Consider the following 12,393-nt stretch of genomic DNA (forward strand, 5'->3'; position numbering starts at 1 on the left):
TCCGTGCATGGGTAGCCTCCAAGCTCACCAGTTAAAAGTAGTCTATTTCTGCACTTTAAAGGGGCAATCTGGGATTCAACAACAAAGTATTTTTGGGGGTAAACAGCTGGGGATGGGGCTGGAGAAATGAATCCACTATCAAATTCATAGACAAAGGAAGCAAGGATTGACCATCCTGCGATAAAATAAAACATTGTTTAACCATGTTTTGTATATACAGTGTTTATTTATAATTAAATTGATCACAAAACATGAAGTAAATCAAGCTCATATTCATCAAGAATCAATGTCTATACTCTATATAATTAATTTAATTGTTCAAAAATGGATTTATAAATCCCAGATTTCCCGCTTAACTATCATGGCTTGATACTGATTATGCTGCTTGTTTAGACAAATCCACCACAACCCCTCACCCCCAACTTGTTCCTGCAATCTTTCCCTTCACTCCTCGTTTCTTCGCCACTCATCCCCATCCCTCATCCATCACTCCTTCCCTCCAACCCCAGTATGAGCAGTTTGAGAGCACCATCGGCTTCAAGCTGCCCAACCACCGGGCTTCTAAGCGCCTGTGGAAGGTCTGCATTGAGCACCACACCTTCTTCAGGTACAGTAGACCACTACACACACACACACACACACACACACACACACACGCACATGCACACGCACAGACACACACACACACACACACACACACACACACACACACACACACTGGTAGCATGGCACATTGCATGCTCCATTGCACAGCACCACTCAAACAGCTTGCAGTGCAGTTGTCCTTGAAGAGACAGAGAATATATTAGCTTTCTTATGGTTACAAGCACTAACTGTTCTTCTTTCTTCAAAATGTTATGAATCATGTACCCTATGGTATATATCTACTCAAGCTGAGTCTCTCCATAGGTTGGTGTCTCCAGAGCCCCCTCCCAAAGGTTTCCTTGTTATTGGCTCCAAGTTCCGCTACAGTGGGCGGACCCAGGCCCAGACTCGGCAGGCCAGTGCTCTGATCGACCGCCCCGCTCCTCAGTTTGAACGCTCGGTCAGCAAGCGGTACCTGCTGCCTCGCAGTGTGGACGGAAGTAAGGACTGCACTGACTTCTACTATACCATGACCTCACTTCACTACACTTGTACCCATTACAATAATATACTGTATGCTGTACTGTAGACTAGATCGGTGTAAATTTACTTTGTTTTGTATTGATAAATGTGTTGGACTGGACATACTACTGTCCAATTCTGTCTCCAGGTAGAAATTGCCCCTAGGTGGATGTCTAACATAATGTTGGTTCCCTACTGTATTTCTGTATCCATCCTAACCTCAATGAAAAAGAGATAGATACAAATGTTTACTTATCATAGAATCTAGATCCACCCCCCCCATCTTAGGTGAATCCCTCCACTATGCTGTACAGTGAGCCTTGTGTGACTGTAGCTAGCCTCTCTCTCCCCCTCCTCAGCCTCTGCCCTGGGGGACAGTATGGACCAGTTGTCTCAGCGCAGCTCCAGTGAGCGCACACCGTTTCTATCCCGGGAAGACCTGGACCAGGAGGCCAGTTTGGACCTTGACCAGGACCAGTACCAGTACCAAGATCAAGACCAGGATCTATACCAGGATCAGGATGAGCAGGCAGACCGTGCTGCCAACACCATGGAACTAAAGGTAAAAGGCGAGACGAGGGTCATGTTCTGTAGGCATGAAAACAACTACATTGGTGAAATGGGAAGACTACAAGAGCACAGATTTTTGTTTTCCATAGGAAAAAGGTTTTTCTATGTTGAGCCTACTGAACAGGACCCAGGATAGTGGTCCTACAGTAATCTCATACTGTACATTCTCCTGTCCTGTGTGGCAACTGATAGGTGATGAGACTAGATAGATTTCTACCAGCTTGTATTAACATGCTATGTCCTTGGTCATACTCAGTCAGATCAGTAGTCATTAAGGAGAGAGGTGAAGGAAGATTGAAGGAGGAGGAGGAAGAGGAGGCCGTGTAACAATATTGGGATGTATTTAGTTTCTGTAAATTAGGTCATATGTGTATCTACACTCACCGAACACTTTATTAGGAACACTATACTAATACTGGGTAGGGTTTGCTCTCAAAACAGCCTGACACTGAACACATTGTCATTCATGAAACCAGTTTGAGACGACCTTTGCTTTGTTACATGGTGCATTATCATGCTGGAAGTAATCATTAGAAGATGGGTAATGAAGGGATGCACATGGTCAGCAGCAATACTCAAATAGGCTGTGGCATTCAAGCCATGATTGATTGGTATTAATGGGCCCAAAGTGTGCCAAGAAAACATTCCCCACTCCATTACACCACCTCAATGTACAGGTGTTCCTAATAAAGTGTTCAGTGAGTGTGTAATTCCCTGAACAGTTACTCTAATCTAAATTAAATGTTGGTCCTAAAATATATTGGATTAGATTCATTTCGACACACAAAAGGCATATATACATATACAGCAAGTGAAAAAACACCCCTTATTTAGCACCTGACTCATCCCTCTTTCCTGCCTTCCCTTTCATTTTAGAGTATAATCCATGTCCTCCCCTCCCTCTACTCGGCTCGATTTCCAACCCTATGCTCCTCTCCATTCCCAAGACTTCTCAGTGTGGAGCTAAAGGCCCTGTCTGCTTTCTGTTCCCTTAATCTCCCTTCAATCTAACATGCCCTCTTTTCTCTTGCCCTGGTTCTTATGCCCAGCGTCTTTCACTACCTTAACCACCCCTCTCTCACTCTCCTGCTGTGGGCTTATGCGCTTCACTAACTGCTTCCCTCTCCCCCCACCTACTTGCTTCCAGGGCGAGGAAACAGGCTCGCCGGTAGACCCGAAGCCGGAGGTATTTTTGGTCGTTGGTCATAAGTGTCTGTCAGTCTGTCTGTTCTGGGTGTTAGTGTGGTTTATGTTCAGTATCTCTGTTCAGCATGGCCGTGTCTGTCTTGTTGTTAGGTTTAGTGTCATTCCTCATTGACTGTGAGTCATGGCTTCCTGAGATCCCATGGCTTTGTGCACATCGCGTCATTTGACTGTGTCTTCTGATTTCAATATAGGATCACTGTAGTCCAGGTGAGGTTCATAGCAAAAAAAATATCAGGGAAGATTTTACTGTATTCAGGCTGTTTTTTATATTGGTCAGTGATTATTGTCTTTCTCCACAGTTATGCATGACGATCTGGATTTGTCTGTAGTGAATCCTAGATTCAGTACGTCTTAGTGCCTTAGTATAGCATGTATGTGTTAACATTGTCATTCGAGGATTAGCTGTCATTCCCAGACTGAGCAGATAGTTTATGCTGTATAAAGATAAAGATAAATTGATGGTGATTGACTTCAAATAGATCTCGCTTCACATATTATTTACATCCTTAAGAGACACATTTACACAAATGTAGTAAAACTGGTATCCTACTGTATATCTAATTGTACTTAGTTATATCTACAGTTCTGTTCTCTACTGTTCAACTAATTTGAAGATGAGTATTTTCCATCATGATTACACAAAGTATCTGCTCCTCCATTCATCTTGAGGTATAGACTAGAATAAACAGTCATTTTAAACATTCTTAACTTCTTTAATTGTGTATATTTAATAGTATAGTTTTTTCTTGATTTAGTACCATTGATTATGTCTGACATAGCTATTTCTATATCATTAGTACTGTACTGTGATCACTGATCATTGTGAGAGAAATAGCATCCTCCATGTATTTTTTTCCCTCCAAACATCTCAGTTCCTCTGTCTGAGTGTGATGCCTTGCTACCTCCAATACTGCCTTTCTCCGTCTGTCTGTCTGGCCACCTGCTTTACTGACTGGCCTTGTGGTACGCTTTTTTGTCTCTGCACGTACTCCCTCCCTGCCTCCCTCCACTCCCCATCCCTGGCCCTCTTCCACCACCATACCTCTGCTTCACTCACCCGCTGCCCCACCCTGTCTAAACCACCCATCCTTCAGAAACCTCCGCAGTCGGATCAGAATCTGGCAACTCCTCGCCATAAACAGGAGGTACAGCTTGTCCCTGCTCAGTTCCCTGTGCTCTCTGTGACTGTCACCAGGTGTGCTGTGCTGTGTCTCTTATTATGCCTGTCTCTGTCAGGAGAGGGGAACAACTGCTTTAAGTTATTGTTTATTGGGGGCCTCCAATTCTCATTTATTTCTTGCATTATAGTATGATTTAGCGTTTAGATAGGGTGTAACCAGGGAGTAGCTGAAAAGGACTGTATAATTTAGGAAGGGGCTGGTTATCTAACTAAGGGAGCTAAATAGGCAGTATAGGAGGATACAGGCAGGGGGCGACAGCAAACCGTTAGACTGGCAGTTAATGTCGTTAGCATTAGCAAGGGAACTAGCATTAGCATTAGCCTTCAAACAACTAGCATTAGCATTAGCGCTACAAACAACTAGCATTAGCATTGAAGCTACAAACAACTAACACACGGTATTACAGATGAACAACACATTTATTACACGACGGTTGTATACATCCCCATATATACATTCCCACCCGGCCGGCCACACACACTCTCAATCACTCACTGATAGTCTCTGGCCTGAACAGGCTTATAGTCCAGTGGCGTGGTGCGCGTTGAGGCCTGGTTGAATGGCCTGTGCGTCGATGAAGTGGTCCGCGTAGAAGCTCCGCTGGAGTCTGTGTTCGCTCGTGGAGGCGACGATTAATGTCCAGCTGGCGTCCCGCTTGGTCCAACGTTGAACACAACTAAAACGGGCTACCGTGGTACACTCGATGATCGCTTTCCTGGCGTCTTCAGTTGCTGCACGGGGTGCGCGCTGCTGAATCCGCCATCTTGGATCGGCTTCTCGTTATTCTCTCTCGTACTGCTTCTCTCTCGTTCTGCTGCTCACCACACACTCTCACTCGCGGACTACTTCCGTCTCTTATATAGGCACCACCGAACGTAACATCCGGGTCACAGACACACCCCGGATATACTACGTCATCAACATATACATAAACAGTACAATAATAATACATACACTTCACAAACGTATATGAATTGTATAGAAAATAACAAAGGAAATACTAGGGGCAAAATAGGGCTGGTTTGGGGAAACTAAAACTGGCACTAAAACTGTGGGCCTTCACAACAGCCGCCCCATGAAACCCTCGGTTTCAGTTAACTAAGAAGGCACACTGGCTAGGCTGCTCTAGCAGCGTGAAGTAGGAGGTGATAGTGTCGACCACTCTGCCTGTCTGCCAGGCGGCGCGCGGAAGGGACTGGTCCATCACCAGTACCACGGCACCTTCGGACATCTTGTCTCTCTCCCTCAGCAGAATCTTCTGCTTCTCCTCCTTCTCCAGGGCGCGGATGTGCTCCTCGAAGCAGATCAGAGCGTCTTCCTTGTCCATGTCCTCCAGCGCCTCGTACTCAACGAAGGTGGGGTTGTCCAGCAGGTACTGCTGGGCCTCGGACCAGGTGGTGCAGTGGGTGACGTTGGCCATGTTGTCCAGAATGCTCGTCAGCGCCTCACAGTTCCTCTTCCTGAGCTGCTTGGCTTGTTCCTTCTCCTTCTTAGCCTTGTAGGCCTTGCTTCTTCTCACTCAGCTTGGGCAGGGCGCTGTAGCGTGGGTCGTTGATGATCATTCTCATGGTTTGCTCCCATGACGCGTCGGATGAACCACCATCCTCCTCCAGAAGCTCTTTGAAGGCCTGCTTGGCCTCCTCTTCTGGGTTCCACTTTACTCTCTTCTTCGCCAACTTCGGCCTTTCCTCCTTGGAGGCGTCTACAATACTGGCTGAGACTTTCATGGCTGACGTGTACTTGACGGAGTTGACGGGTGCGTCAATGCTGACCTCGGCCACGTGAGGGTGCATGGCCACCTGCAGGTGTTCCTCGGCAACAGCGGTTGCCGCCATGGCACGGTAGCGCCACCACCGGGACTCCTTAGTCTGGGAGTTGTAGTAGTAGGTCTTCCCATCCAGAGACTTATGCTCTGTCCACAGAGACTTCTTCTTTGGTTGGTCATCCTGTGGTGAACCATTTGTGGTACTAGCTGTTCCAGGTGCACTGGCAGCAATAGATTCCACTCCAGGCGGTCCGGTTGGTTGGTTTGCTTCTTCGGTTCGGACATGGAGGGATGACGTAGCTCTCCCGTCCCTCTCTCTCCACTCGGTAGCGCCTTGGAGGGCCCACCCAAGCGCCGTCTTAACAGCCATCGGGCAGCCTCGTGGTCCTCTCAGCGGAGGACGGAGCGACACGATCAGTTCAGCGTTGTCCGAGCCGATGAGAAGGGTTGGCTCCGCTCCTTCTATCGGATGTAGGTCTACTCCCCGTAGGTGGGGATATCTTGCGCGTAACCTCTCCAGGGGGTAGTCGTAGCGGGAGAGCGCTAGCTGGTCGGCGGTGAAGACATTCTGAAGCCGATGTCTATCCGACGGCCGCCCCGCCGGGGAGATAGAGAAGTTGATTCTCGCCCCGGTGACCTCTTTAAGGTCGCGACGTATCGTGCGCAGAGTCAGCTTCTCCGCAGTCCCTTGGAGCCCCAACTGGCGCACTGCCCCCTGGAGAAGGATGGTCCGTTCCGACCCGTCGTCTAGAACGGCGTACGTGTCGTACACAGCGTTGTTGTGGTGAAGTCGGACCTTCACCACCTTCAGTAGAACCTTGGAGCCGCTGCTCTGTGGCGAGTCTAGGTAGTAGACAGGGGTTTCCTCTTCCGGTGCGCGACCGGACCTAGGGCTTCTGTTGCCCTCCGTGGACCTGGCGAGGGAGACCTCGTGTAGGATGTGGAGGTGGACCTCCTCACAGCGGTTGCACTTCCTCCTCAAGGTGCAGTTCTTCGCCAGATGGTCGCGCCCACAGTTCCAGCACCTCTGGTTCTTCTCGAGCCACCTCTGCTTGGCCTCGGTACTCAGGTTGTTGAAGTCACTGCACTCATTGAGCCAGTGCTCGCTGGTGCAGTACGGACATGGCGGTGGACCTCTCCGTCCCTTTTGAGGGGGTTGAGAGGAATCCTTTCCCTCAGGTCGGGTGGTCTTCTCTCTCCGAGGCTCCTCCTCCGTGTGCAGCACTCCTACTGGGCGTCCTCTGTTCGAGCTCGGCCGGTCCCAGCGGTCTCCCTTCTCCCTCTCCTTCTTCGGCTCAGCGTAACCCATGGCGTCTACGTTGGTGTCATGCACTTCCTCCAGTAGGAACTCCGCGAAGGCAGCCATGCTCAGACCCAACTTCCCGGGGTGACGAACGCGCTGCTGTCGCCGGAACCTCTCCTGCCGGAAGCGTGGGATCTTGCGGAGCAGCCGCTCTACGTTGGAGGTGCTGTTGATCTCGCTGGCGCCAGCTGGGCCCTGCGTCTTCAGCATCCCAACCAAGGTGTGCACGCGGAGCGCGAAGTCATCCAGCGCCCGGTCATCCTTGATGGGGGCCTGCTGTTCGAGGGCTTGCAGTTCAGCAAGGGCGTGGTTCCAGGGACGACCGTAGCGGGCATCCAAGTCAGCGAGCGCTCTGGTGTAAGGTGTCGGTGCGGAGGCATGGGCCAGTACCATGTTGTGGGCTCTGGGGTTCCTCACATGCTGAAGGAGAATCGCATATTTGTAGGACTCTGAGCAGGAGTTGTCCAGGAGCGTGTCTAGGCAGATGCGTAGCTCCACATACTGGCTCCTGTCCTCGTCCTTGAAGAAGGGGAACTTGGGTCCCTCCACCTGGGGGAACATCCTGTAGTGGATCATCGGTGCTGGAGTGACGGTCTGGGTGTCCGGCCTGCATGCATTTTGGTGCACTGGAGGACCTAGGGGTGTGCTACGCTCTTGGGGGATGACTCCCCTCCCGGGCAGCGACGCTGGCTCCCTCTGGGCCGCGTAGCGGTCGGGTCCCTGGTCCTCTTCCTTCCAGGTGGTCAGCTGGGCCTGTAGTTGGACAGTCCTGGCGGGGGTCATGGAGCCATCGGCGGGGGGTTCAGGAGATGGCACTCGAGAGGGCCGTGCGGATGATACTCTGGAGCTACAGGCCGACGGAGTTCTGCTGATGCACACGTCGCGCATGGTCTGCATCATTTCCTCCATCTTCTCTGCGTGCAGTTGCTCTCTCGCCATCTGCCTCTCCGCCGCGCGTTCCGCCCCCTCCATCTGGAGGCGCTCGCGCTCGTACTGGATGCGTTCCCTCTCTAACGCCTCCTGGCGCTGTCTCTCCGCCGCACGTTCCGCTCCGTTCATCTGCCTCTCCGTCTGGAGGCGGTCGCGCTCCATCTGGAAGCGTTCCCGTTCTAGCGCCTCCTGGCGCTGGAGGCATTCACGTTCTAGCGCCTCCTGGCGCTGTCTCTCCGTCTGGAGGCGGTCGCGCTCCATCTGGAAGCGTTCACGTTCTAGCGCCTCCTGGCGCTGTCTCTCCGCCGCGCGTTCCGCTCCGTTCATCTGGAGGCGTTCGCGTTCTAGCGTCTCCTGGCGCTGTCTCCCCGCCGCCTCCATCTGGAGGCGCTCGCGCTCGAAATGGATGCGTTCCCTCTCTAACGCCATCTCGGCCTGTTGGCGCTCCCGCTCTAACGCCATCTCGGCCTGTTGGCGCATATATTCTGACAGCGCGGCACTACTCCCTCTGGAGTGCAGGCTATCCGCCCCAGAGGCATAACTGCCCACGGAAGCCCTGGACCGGTAGGAAGCCACTGAGCGGCAGGAGCTAGGTCTCGAGCGCGCCGTACTGGGAGGCAGATCGTGAAGGCTGAGGCCCTCCCTCTTCCGCCCGCAGGCGCTGTCGGACCGGGCCTCTCCTTCCTGTTCTTCCGTTTCCACGGCAAAACCCTGCGGATCTGCCATCTCATCCTCAGGCTGGTGCTCTTTGAGGGCTGTCTCAGTGCTAGCCACCCGCGCGCCGGCGGACACCTCGGCCTCTCCGACCACTGTATCCCGTGGAGTGCGCTCCTCGCTACCACTCGGTGAGCTTTCGAGCTCAAGCTCATACTCCTGTAACCTCGGAGGCAACCGCGGGACTCTCTGTGGTCGTGGCTCTGGCTCAGGGGGCGGAGAAGGGGGGGTAACTGTCTGGTCTGGTTGGCTGCGCTCAGCCATGCTATCACTACACTACCAATCCGGCTCGAAGGACCAATTGTAACCAGGGAGTAGCTGAAAAGGACTGTATAATTTAGGAAGGGGCTGGTTATCTAACTAAGGGAGCTAAATAGGCAGTATAGGAGGATACAGGCAGGGGGCGACAGCAAACCGTTAGACTGGCAGTTAATGTCGTTAGCATTAGCAAGGGAACTAGCATTAGCATTAGCCTTCAAACAACTAGCATTAGCATTAGCGCTACAAACAACTAGCATTAGCATTGAAGCTACAAACAACTAACACACGGTATTACAGATGAACAACACATTTATTACACGACGGTTGTATACATCCCCATATATACATTCCCACCCGGCCGGCCACACACACTCTCAATCACTCACTGATAGTCTCTGGCCTGAACAGGCTTATAGTCCAGTGGCGTGGTGCGCGTTGAGGCCTGGTTGAATGGCCTGTGCGTCGATGAAGTGGTCCGCGTAGAAGCTCCGCTGGAGTCTGTGTTCGCTCGTGGAGGCGACGATTAATGTCCAGCTGGCGTCCCGCTTGGTCCAACGTTGAACACAACTAAAACGGGCTACCGTGGTACACTCGATGATCGCTTTCCTGGCGTCTTCAGTTGCTGCACGGGGTGCGCGCTGCTGAATCCGCCATCTTGGATCGGCTTCTCGTTATTCTCTCTCGTACTGCTTCTCTCTCGTTCTGCTGCTCACCACACACTCTCACTCGCGGACTACTTCCGTCTCTTATATAGGCACCACCGAACGTAACATCCGGGTCACAGACACACCCCGGATATACTACGTCATCAACATATACATAAACAGTACAATAATAATACATACACTTCACAAACGTATATGAATTGTATAGAAAATAACAAAGGAAATACTAGGGGCAAAATAGGGCTGGTTTGGGGAAACTAAAACTGGCACTAAAACTGTGGGCCTTCACAACATAGGGTAATGTTCATATTGGTAGCAATTCCTGGAGTTGAAAGTGGTTAATCCTTATGTCTAATCTCAAATGTAGTCTCAGTAAAGATGAACTGTGGGAGGCGACTCATGTATTTCCTGTCTTTAACATTGTATTGTTGGTCAGCTTGACAGTTGCAGAGGAGCAGTTTCCACTAAGAAACAAATAGATTAAAAAAGCGACCTTTGCCAGACTGCAGGCTTTACTGAGATAACAGTAACAAAACACTTAAATGAATGAATGAATGGACTTTATTGTCATTGCTACAGTACAGGTACCAAACAACGACATTTAGGAGGGGTGGCTCCCCTGGTGTTAGGAAAGGAAAAAAAAAAAAACAAGAATAAAATCACAAGAAGGTAAGGAGCTGGTTTCCATAAATAAAGGCTATGTACACAATCCACTGTACTATACTGCACAGATAGTCAACTAGGGTTGTCATATTGCACAAAAGTATTTTTTCACGTTATTAAAGCCCAGAAGGAAAACCACAACACTTTAAAAAAAAAAAAAATTGTGATAACGGCATCATCATGAATAACATCGGTTGATGTTACTCTTTTGTACCCTGCTTTAGTCATCTGGAAAGTTTGATAGATCTCTAAAGATGGCCAGATAACAAACTATACTAACATTAATTACTTCCATGAGTTCATTAATCCATGAATTCATGCAAAGCAGCAGTAGTGTCATCCTCCAATGCACTGCAGATTGGACATGTATTGTGACATATGTGTACTGAGCCCAACCAGAATTGAAATGGATATGGAATCTTAGTTGAAAAACATCTATAACTTATTGCGAACACAGCCCTATTTAACCTGATTCCATGTCTAGTTAAATTCCAAAAATGTCTGAAATTGAAAAGGAATGAATCCTTACTGTATCCGACTGTCTCTCTGTGCAGCAGTTCCTAGACAAGCCGGAGGATGTTCTTCAGAAGCACCAGGCCAGCATCAATGAGCTAAAGAGGGCTCTCAAGGAGCCCAACAGCAAGTTGGCGCAGCGGGAGAAGCGCCTGTCCTCCGCTACCCCCCCTGGAGGCACCCCAGAGAGGAAACCAGTAAGAGAATGCCTTCCTTGCGGGATATGTTGCAATGTGTTGAATGTGGTTCTCTCCTCCTTTTGGTTCTGTAAGGGAGGGACATGCCGGTCTCTTGCTCCCCTTTCCTGTCAAAAAGTAGTACTGTAGAGCACATCCTACAAAAAAAAAAGGAAACAAGGACCAGATTTGTGGAAAAGATATATAGCTAAACCCTACTATTCCTGTCAAATCACTCATTGAAATTGGTCTACGGATTAATGTGGTGTTGCACTCGATACTGAATGTACTGTTTTAGAGTAGTACAGGTTAATGAAACTGTGTTTACTCTATGTCAATGTATAGGCCTCAGTGGATTCGATAGTGAATGAAAAGCAAGATGGTTTTCAAGGAAGCCTGGGCCTTATCTCAAAAGAGGAAAAGAATAAGACCTCTCCCTATACATATTCCAGAACAAGAGAGGAAGACATTAGAAAAGAGAAGTTCACTACCAAGGCGTGGCATGGTATGGCATCTGAGGATATGGAAGTGGATGGGAAAACTACAGCAGGTGCCACTGGATCCCAAAAGCAAGAAACAATTCTGACTGCAACTGGAGTCAGAGGCTTGCACTCTGTGGAAGACGCAATATATGGAAATAATAAAGATTCACGTGTCACCTTTTTCTCAAGGAATGGTGTCCAAGAGAATGGGTATGAGAACGCCATGGAGAACCTCTTTTCCAAAGAGAGGATCGAAATAAAAAACAGACAGTTGAAGCAGAATCAGTATCCGTATGAAATTCATTCAGAGAGACAGAACAAACTTGACGCACAGTTGGCTATAGAGTCTCTAAACAAGGATAACGTGGGAAGAAGTGAGTCTGAAAGAAGAACGGAGATGAGAGATTCTGAAGCCTGGGAAACAAAAGACCCAAACCCTGAGAGAGCAAACAACTCTATCAAAAGTGGAAGCATGTGCTCAGTAGTCCCCCGAATAGTTCCTCTCAAGCCACAGAGATCAAAGAAGTCTTTGAATAAAGGGGGGAACAAAGGTGTCATAAACCCTCAAACATCAAACCCAACTGAAGGAGTCATCGCTGGACCAGTAGAGTACAGAGTTCAGATGACAAAATCAATGGACGGGCCTGCTGAAACCAGGAGAATGGATGATTTTACCACAGTATTTCCTGACTCAAATTATGCCATGCAAGGGATGTCAACCAACAGCCACCAAACCGAGGTTGTAAAGCCATCTCATCAACAACAACAACAACAACAACAACTTGACTTATGGAAACAAGAACACAAGGATCTGAAGGACCTGAACATGACAGCAAGTCTCTGTACTGACAGTGGCA

General features: G+C 49.3%; 1 protein-coding gene across 1 annotated transcript in view; it reads left to right on the plus strand.

The window, feature by feature from the left end:
- Nucleotides 1–12,393, plus strand: part of LOC308160594 (band 4.1-like protein 1) — a gene marked incomplete at both ends in the record, with an annotated part of 28,596 nt that overhangs the window by 8,521 nt on the left and 7,682 nt on the right. The window contains 6 exons of the mRNA XM_080534538.1: nt 510–607; nt 910–1,085; nt 1,467–1,669; nt 2,825–2,863; nt 3,999–4,028; nt 10,920–11,075. Of these exons, the coding sequence (XP_080390664.1) occupies nt 510–607; nt 910–1,085; nt 1,467–1,669; nt 2,825–2,863; nt 3,999–4,028; nt 10,920–11,075 (702 nt within the window). The remainder of the gene's footprint in view (nt 1–509; nt 608–909; nt 1,086–1,466; nt 1,670–2,824; nt 2,864–3,998; nt 4,029–10,919; nt 11,076–12,393) is intronic.

Source organism: Nansenia antarctica, assembly GCF_963989245.1.
Source record: "Nansenia antarctica genome assembly, chromosome: 6".
NCBI lineage: Eukaryota > Metazoa > Chordata > Actinopteri > Argentiniformes > Microstomatidae > Nansenia > Nansenia antarctica.